At 47.0% G+C, this 9,238-nt stretch overlaps 1 protein-coding gene across 1 annotated transcript in view; it reads left to right on the top strand.

The window, feature by feature from the left end:
• LOC116562635 (putative BPIFA4P protein) overlaps positions 1-9,238 on the top strand; it is a 15,921-nt gene continuing 6,683 nt past the window's right edge. The window contains exons 1-5 of the mRNA XM_032294892.1: positions 1-37; positions 2,913-3,023; positions 4,037-4,184; positions 6,545-6,649; positions 7,559-7,708. Of these exons, the coding sequence (XP_032150783.1) occupies positions 2,927-3,023; positions 4,037-4,184; positions 6,545-6,649; positions 7,559-7,708 (500 nt within the window). The 5' untranslated portion in view covers positions 1-37; positions 2,913-2,926. The remainder of the gene's footprint in view (positions 38-2,912; positions 3,024-4,036; positions 4,185-6,544; positions 6,650-7,558; positions 7,709-9,238) is intronic.

The following is a 9,238-nucleotide window of genomic DNA, read 5'->3' as shown; positions in this document are numbered from 1 at the left end:
GGCCAGAGTGTCTCGACAGCACACCAGAGAAATCCAGGTAAGTACAAGGCAATGACACCCTCCCTCCTGCCTTTTCACCAGATGCTGAACCCAACTAAAGCTTTGGATACAGGTTACCAGTTACAAATTGTGTTTGGTTCTAGCACAGAACATGAAAAGTAGTGGCTTCAATCATGATGAGAAGCCCAGAGGTAGGCTGGTGGAGCCTGCCACCTCCTTCCTCAGCTACGCCTAGGCTGTGGCTTTCGTCTTCCTGCTAGTAATATAACTACTGGGCTCCAGTCATCATGTCTTCTATGTGATCAGGAAAAAGCAGGAGAGGAAACCAAGATCACGATCATGCACTTTGCAGCTGGGTCAGCCACACTAGAGAACTTTTTAAGAAGCCCCGACTTATAATTTCCATTTATATCTTATTGACCATGCCTGGTTGCAAAGAAGGTTGGGAAAGAAAATTTCTTTGTTAAGCACATTTCCTCTCTCAAAAATAAAAGGATTCTGTAAATAAAGAGGGAAGAATGAGCGTGTGCCCTCAGCTCTCCAAGCTTCCGTTTCCTGCTCTGTAAAGGAAGCATGTCAATATCTGTCTCATGGGATTGGGATGTTGTAAGGAATCGGGGCACTCCCTCAGCACCCAGCAGGAAAGATGCTCCCCGGCCACCCTCCTCCTTCAGACTGTCCATCTGTGAGTCTTCCAAGGGTACTCACTCTCAGAACCAGGGAATGATAAAGAGAAACTTTAATTTGCAAATCCAAAATTAACTTTCATTTAGTGGCACCAAGCTAAACAATTTTCAAAATGCTTGCTGAATTCTCCTAGTAACCTTTTTGAGTGAGATGCAGAGTAAAGTATATAAAACTATATAAAGTATATAAAAGGTGGGAGAGCCAGGTGCTAGTCACTAACTACAGCTGGCCTTAGGAAAACCTTAATCCTGACCCGAGACTCAGTGTCCCATCTGTAAAATGAGCGTTGGGCCAGGTGCGATGCTTCACATCTGTAATCTCAGCACTTTGAGAGTCTGAGGTGGGTAGATCACAAGGTCAGGCATTCGAGGCCAGCCTGGCCAACCTGGTGAAACCCCATCTCTACTAAAATACAGAAATTAGTTGGGCGTGGTGTTGCACATTTGTAATTCCAGCTCCTTGGGAGGCTGAGGCAGGAGAATCGCTTGAACCCAGGAGGCAGAGGTTGTAGTGAGCCGAGATCATGCCAGCCTGGGCAACAGAGGGAGACTCTGTCTCAAAAAAAAAAAAAGGGTGTTGGGTGGGTAGGAATGAGTCCAAATGACTCCTTTGCTTCCCCCTCACCAATCTCCCTTAGCTCCATAGAAACCCTTTCAGAGTGACCCTGAAGCTGACTCTACTTACCTGGTAGCCGAAGGGTACTGCCCGAAGATGCTGAAGGTCTAGGCCCCCTCATCCTCTGTTGGCTTCTTGCCCTGTTGCCTACTCAATATTTGAATATTTGACCTGTCTGTGTGTTTCTTATATTGCATATGTTAATTTCTTGGCCTTTAGTCCCTTGGTCATTTTTTAAGCAGGAATCATAGGATTTCAAATTGTACCTGTTTAGTTGCCCATGGATGTCCTTCTTCATTTTTACAGATTTCTATCTTTTATAGTTGACTTTAGTTGGGAGGGTTAGTCTGATGCAGGATACTGTCGTGATCAAAACCAGAACTCTGCAGATGGAACTTGAGCTTAGATTTCACAAGGACTGTGCAAGCACTCATTTGGGTTGAACACAGAGAATGCTTTCATACTTAAAAAACATCCCAGGCATGGTGGCTCACGCCTGTAATCCCAGCACTTTGGGAGGCTGAAGCGGGTAGATTGCCTGAGCTCAGGAGTTCGCCACCAACCTAGGCAACATGGTGAAACCCCATCTCTCCTAAAATAAAAATTAAAAAAAAAATTAACCGGGTGTGGTGGTGGGTGCCTGTGATCCCAGCTAGTCGGGAGGCTGAGGCAGAATTGCTTGAACCGGGGAGGCGGAGGTTGCAGTGAGCCAAGATTGCGCCACTGCACTTCACACTTCAGCCTGGATGATAGAGCACAACTCTGTCTAAAAAAAACCCAACAGATCTTCAGGACTAGTTATTCCCAGAAAATGCTTCATGGTTCATAATGTAACAGGTAAGTGCAGAAAAACACCTAAGGATATTCCTGCTGCCAGAATAAATGTCAGGTGAAAATCTTGATCATAATGACCATGATTTTCATGATCATAAAGATGCATCAACACAGTAGTGACCATTTGTGGAGCACTTACAATGTGCTAAGTGCTTACCACAAAGGCAAGAGGAAGGTGTGAGTCTGTATCCTTTGCATTTTCCAGATGAGGAAAGCAAGGCGCCAGGAGTCTGGGTTGCCTAAGGTATCCAGCAAGTAGATGGCAGAGCTGAGATTCCATCCCAGGTCTGTCTGCTCTGAAGCCAGGACATATCATTACCACCATTTCGCTGTAAAATGAGGGTAGTGTATCCTGCATGACATTGTGTGGTGAAGCGACTTGCCTTAAATCCCAGAATCCCACAGCTGGCAGCAGGTGGGGGACTTCAGAGACCATCGTCATAACTCTAATGCTGTGCAGCCTCTTGCAGCAGCTGTGGGCAGCCCTGCTGGGGAAGACCGTGTCCCTGAAAAAAAAAAAAACTGTGTCCAGCTTTTGGGCCTAAATACAGGTTGTGTGGCCTTGGGCAAGTGACTTCATCTCTTGGACCCTTCGTTTCTTGCTCTAAACTATGAGGAAAAGCATGTCCTTCTCTAAGCCTCAGTAGACCCATCTGTAAAATAGACATAGGTGAATGGATCCACATGAGTTCTATGGCCACCTCAGACATAAGCTCTGGGAAGACCCTCTCAGAAACTGTCCTCGCAACTGACCTCTTTGCCCTAATCCCCTGCAGGGATCTGACCCAAGATGCTGAATATCTCCGGCCTCTTCATTCTCTGTGGGTTGATTGCCTCATCCTCTGCCCAGGAGGTCCTACCTGGAGTTTCTTCCCAGCTCCTTAATGGTGAGACTGTACTACCTTGGGTCATGCAGCACCCTGAGCCAATGCCAGTTAAGTTCTCTTTAGCATAGTGCCTGGGACACAATTAACACCATTAATTGTTGGCTGTCCTGACTGCAATATCATTTAATCCTCATTTCCTGAGAGCCCCTTCTCTCCCATCTCCTTGCTGTGCTTTATCTATCAAGACCCACCATCAAAGCACCCAGCTCTGCAAGGACCAGTCCCTGTCCCAACCTTTGCACCTGCTGTTCCTTCTTCCTACCTGTCAACATGGCTGTGTCCCTTCCTTCAGACCTCTGCTCAAATGCCACCTTTACAGAAAGCCCTTCCTTGACCTCCCTGCATAAATTAATCCCTCACCCTGCCTTTTATTTTATCTTCATAGGCTGAACTGATATTCAGTGGCACGGTCATAGTGGTTAAAACATTGAAATTTGGGGTATACTATTTGGGAAATGTTTCCTGCTCAGATAATCTCCAGGTTCCCCCCATTACCCCAAACCACCCCAGCTTCACCCCCAGAATTCTAACTTCCCCATGAACCAAACAACTACGGAGTTAGCATCTGGCACAGCCCGGGGAGCCCAGGACTGGCTGCAGAGCCGTGGCTGCTGTCCTTCCTGACTGGCCAGTGCCCCTGCTGAGCTCTTTGCTAAATTCTTTGAAACTAACCCCTTCACAGCCCTTGTTTACACCTGAATTCTGCCTGTCCCTTTACTGTCCGCTTTTTTACCTGTCTCTCCTCAGCCCCATGAGAATGCCAGCTCCATCAGGGTGGTGCCCAGGGTGGTGAACAGACTGGGTACATGGCCTGGGTGCATGGTAGGCCCCTGTGAATATTCGCTGGATGATTATGTCTGGAATGAACTTGGCCCAGAGCCCAGCAAGCCAGAAATAGCTGAACGACGAGTCAGAGCCACATATATAGGACATGCTTAGAGGTCAAGGTTGTGTCTGAGGATCTTTAGCATCTGAATGTCTGCGTGGGTTTGGGGGTGGGGCATTCTTTACAGATTTAACTCAAGGACTCCTCAGGGCAGACTTTCTTCCCAGCCTGCAGACAATTGGCCTCCAGAAATCATTGAGTAGTGCCTTCGACGGTATATCAGGCCTCCTGGGCATCTTGGGGACTCCACTCACCAATGAGATCGGCACTGTTAGGTGAGTGGCCTCTGATCACCCACCGCCCCTAGTCCAGACTGTCTTGGTTTGTTGGATTGCTAGAGCTCTCCCCACATTTCCTGACCTGGCAGAGGCCCTTCCCTTGCAAAGAGCCCATCCAGCTCTGATGGCCTGAGATCCCCTGGTTGAGAGAAACTCCCACTGAGGGGGGAGGCAGGAGGCTCAGGCAGGGGACAAAGACACAGGGGTTCAGTCCCCTTGTCTGGGAAGAGGATGGCTGCGCACCAGCTGTAAGCATCTCCAATCTCCACCTTTCTCTGAGCCTCAATATCTGCCATGCTCAATGGGGAATAATTACATCTATCCTCATGGGGCTGCTGTGAGCATTAAATGAAATAATAAGTGTAAAATGTTTTCACAGCTCCCTGTCCTCAGTAAGCGTCCAATCACAGGTAATAAACAACGACAAGAATATGGTCATCATAATACTAGATTATGCTGGTTTTAGGGTTAGACTGGCCACTGCAGTGTAGAAGACCTGGGTCCCTTGTCTCACATGCATCTTAAACTCAACAAGTCCAAAAACTCATCTGATGACTCCCACCCTCATCCCCTGCCCAGCCCATCTCACCTAATGATGACTCCAACCACCCAGTTGCTCTGGCCAAAAATTGTGATGTCCTCCCTGGCTCCTCTGTCTCCCTTGTACCTGCTTTCAGCCTGTCGCCAAACCATCCTGCCTTCAAATCATACCCAGGCAGCATCTCACTCCTTTTTTATTTTTATTTTATTCTTTTTTTTGAGACAGAGTCTTGCTCTGTCACCAGGCTGGAGTGCAATGGCGTGATCTTGGCTCACTGCAACCTCCGCCTCCTGGGTTCAAGTGATTCCCCGGCCTCAGCCTGTGCTCTCTCCCTTAGCTGGGACTGCAGGCATGCACCACCATGCCCAGCTAATTTTTTGTATTTTAGTAGAGACAGGGTTTCACCGTGTTGGCCAGGATGGTTGCGATCTCCTGACCTCATGATCCGCCTGCCTCGGCCTCCCAAAGTGCTGGGATTACAGGCGTGAGCCACCGCGCCCGGCCCTCACCACTTTTTTTCCACCTCCAACTATCCGAGCCCATCATCTCCTCCCTTGACGTATAGCCCCAGTTTCCCCCATTTCCACCCACCAGCCCTCATCTCCTCCCTTGTGTTCTGCCAGTATCCAGAAAAAATCTAAGAAGTGGAGCCAACCCTGTAACTCCCTTGTCCAAACCCTCCAATGTCTTCTCTTAGCCCTCAGAACCAAACCCAGAGTTCTTACCACTGGCCCTCAAGGCTCCATGCAATCCGGCCCTGACTACCTCTCCCACCTCTTTTGCTGTTCTCACCTCACTCACTGCCTGCCTGCCAGCCACTCGCAGCCTGTTGCTGTTCCTCAAAGACACCAGCCACATTTCAGCCTCAGGCCCTTTGCACTTGCTCTGTCTTCTTTATTACTTTTAATATTATTATTAGTTTGAAATAGGGTCTCAGTCTGTCTCCCAGGCTGGAGTTCAGTGAGTGGTGCGACCACAGCTCACTGCAGCCTCAACCTCCTGGGCTCAAGCCATCCTCCTACCTCAGCCTCCTGAGTAGCTGGGACCACAGACACGTGCCACCGGGCCCAGCTAATTTTTTGTTTGTTTGGTTGATTTTTTGTTTTGCTTTGTTTTGTTTCTGAGACAGGGTCTTGCTCTGTCACCCAGGCTGGAGTGCAGTGGCACAATCATGGCTCACTGCAGCCTGGACTTCTCAGGCTCAGTTGATCCTCCTGCCTTGGCCTCCGAAAGTGCTGGGATTACAAGCGTGAGCCACAGCAACCAGCCTTTCTCTGTCTTAAGCCTGTCCCTTTCTTCTCCTATCTGCATAACTCATTCTCACTTCATTCATGACTCTGCCCAAACATCACCTCCTATGATAAACCTTCCCTGACTACCCTGTCTAAAATTCCACTCTTCCCAATATTACCTTCCATCTTCCTGATCCCGTAGGGCCTTCTCTTCACTGTGCCTATCACTTTCTGTAGTATTCATTTACTGGATTTATGCTTTTACACATACATACCTTCCCCAAGCATCTACTATGTATGGCTTTCAGTCTTACTCATTAATTCCAGCCTGCTTGGTGCTGGCCAAAGTGCTGAACGTGATTATTCTGAGATACATTAAGGTAAGAGCTTCTTTTTGCTCAGGGATGTATTCCCAGTGCTTGTAACACATAGCAGCTGTGCAATAGACTACTTGGTTGATGAAAGAGTAGCCATCTTTGCATGTATCTAGCTTCTTCTCTGCAAGGGACCTGCCACTGCACAAAGTGAGGTCCACCTGCAGCAGAAGCCACAGCCTCCCTGTGTTGTGTTGTTTCTTCACCCAGGATACAGGTGAAAAATCCTCAACTCCTCCAAGTCTCCATCGAGAGCACCCCTCAAAGAAATGAGGCCACTGTACGAATACCATTCACATCTGAGTTGATTGTGCAGTAAGTAACACCTCTGAGTCCCGCAGGGCCCATTGGCTTTTGCACAGGAATGGGGAGATGTGGGAAGGAGCCCTAAGCAAAAGTCTCAGCAACAGACATGCTGTGTGGTTAGAGCAAAACATCCACCCTCTCTGGGCCTGAGTCACCCCATGTGTAGAATGAGAAGCCTGTAGAATAATTCAGTGCTCCCAGCTTGGGGCCCCTCTGGGGAAAGCAGGAATGTTGAGCTGATTTCCTCTCCCTACCTCCTCCAGACAGCTCCCACCTTCATGCATTTGGACTTCATGAGTCCACTTAGTTCTGATTGAATGTAACTGAAGACACGAACACAGAAACACCTCTGGACCCCAATTCCTTGGCACCATTGCCTAGAGATCACCCCAGGGGCTACGTCTGGCCCACTGATATATTTTGTCTGCTTTGCATGGTGCATCCGCAGAGGCCAGGCATGCTCCAGTTCACCACAGCCTTTTCCACTCCCTGTGAAATTAACTGCCTGTCTACTTCATTCATTTCCATTTCAAGCCTGGCCGTCAAGGCAATGGAGTCTGAGACCTCTAGAAGAGGACTTCCTGAGGTCAGGTGCAGTTTCTCAGTTTTGATAAGATGCCAAACTTGGAATCAACATTTTCCTTCCTAACTGTCCCCAGAGCCAGAGGTAGCAGGTATTAGTTAGACTCCTGGAGTGCAGAACCCTCTGACTTAGCCACTGGCTGGATGCGTGATTTGAAGAAAGCCATTCTTATTCTCCAGCGCTGAATGGCCTCTTACGAAAAATGAGAAAATGACCTTAATAGGCTGGTTTTGAAGATTTTGTGGCAACATGGGGAACCCTAGTTCTAGAAGCAAATGAGAATGTAGTAAGCTCTGAGCTTCTCTCCCACCTGCCTTCCCTCTTCCCTCCCACAGGCTCCTGACCATGAAGCCCTTCACAGCTAATATTCAGTCAGATATAAAAGTCCAGATTCGTTTGGAGAAGAATTTAGGTGGCAGATATGAACTCGCCTTTGGGAACTGCAGGCTCCTGCCTGAAGCTGTGTGGGTCCAAACTGGAGTCCCGTGAGTTCTTGATCTCTTTTCCTCTGTGTCCAGCTGGTTATGATGATGCCTCTAGTGAGGTTTCACCTGAAAGATATTACCAGAAAAACAATACCCTACAAAATTAGGCCTTGGTGTGTATGGGGATGTGTGTATAATAAATAAAACTTTATGTGCCTTTAAAATTTTGTTTTTTACAAAAGTAATAATTCTATCTACATGAAAAAGAGACTTACCAAATAGTGCTGAGGAAAAAAACAGGATCGCTTAGCCATCTGTTGATAGTTAGGTTATTTCTAAACTTTTTGGGCCTAGGAAGATGGCTTATGCCTGCAATCTCGGCACTTTAGGAGGCTGAGGCAGGCGGATCGCTTGAGCCCAGGAGTTTATGACCAGCCTGGGCAACATGGCAAAACCCTGTCTATATAAAAATTAGCCAGGTGTGGTGGTGGGTGCGTGTAGTCCCAGCTACTAGGGAGGCTGAGGTGGGAGGCTCACTGGAGCCCAGGAGGTTGAGGCTGCAGTGAGCCATAAGAGTGCCACTGTACTCTAGCTGGGGCAACAATCAAGACCCTGTCTCAAAAAAGTACATTAATTTAAAAAACATTTTGGGCCAGGTGCAGTGGCTCATGCCTATAATACCAGCACTTTCGGAGGCTGAGGCAGGTGGATCACAAAGTCAGGAGTTCGAGACCACTCTGGCCAATATGGTGAAACCCCATCTCTACTAAAACCACAAAAAACTGCTGGGTGTGGTGGCATGCACCTGTAGTGCCAGCTGCTCAGATGACTAAGGTAGGAGAATTACTTGAACCAGGAGGCAGAGGTTGCAGTGAGCCAAGATCGTGCCACTGCACTCCAGCCTGGGTGACAGAGCAAGACTCCAGCTCAAAACAAACAAACAAACAAACATTTTGCTATCATAAATAACCCTGAACATTTTGATACAGGAAACTTTTCCAAAAACAGAATTATTTTCTTATTGTAGACTTTTAAGATTATTCCAAAAGTATACACATTTCTACAACTTCTAAGTTTTAAGATATTGCCAAACTGCTCACCAAATGCCTTACCAATGGAGCTGAACCAGGTGGCATGTCTGTAGCTGACATTGCTCAGTTTTGTCCTATACACAATCAATCCCAATCATTCTCTTTTTCACAATATTTTTTTATACATACATACCTTCCCCATGCATCTGCTATAGATGGCTTTCAGTCTTATCCACTCATTTATTTCAGCCTGCTTCTTGCTGGGAAAAGTGCTGAATATGATTATTCCGAGGCACATTAGGACAAGATCTTCTCTTCTCTTGGAGGAAAAATCTCTTGGAGGAAAAATGCTATTATTTTCATTACCTTGACTGCCAGTAGGAAGGCATTTCACCATTTCCTAGTCTCCGACATTTCCTCTTCAGAGAAACTATCTTCAGAGATTTTGCCCTTTTATTCACTAGAGTTTGGTGTTTACTTCTAAATTTATAATCTCTTTTTAAAATACTTCTTTTTAAGTTTTTTTTTTTTTTTTTTTTTTTTTTTTTTTTTTTTTTTT

The sequence above is a fragment of the Sapajus apella genome, unplaced genomic scaffold (assembly GCF_009761245.1).
Source record: "Sapajus apella isolate SASKATOON/1434 unplaced genomic scaffold, GSC_monkey_1.0 scaffold33, whole genome shotgun sequence".
Lineage (NCBI taxonomy): Eukaryota > Metazoa > Chordata > Mammalia > Primates > Cebidae > Sapajus > Sapajus apella.
This window is presented reverse-complemented; position numbering and strand designations above follow the sequence as displayed.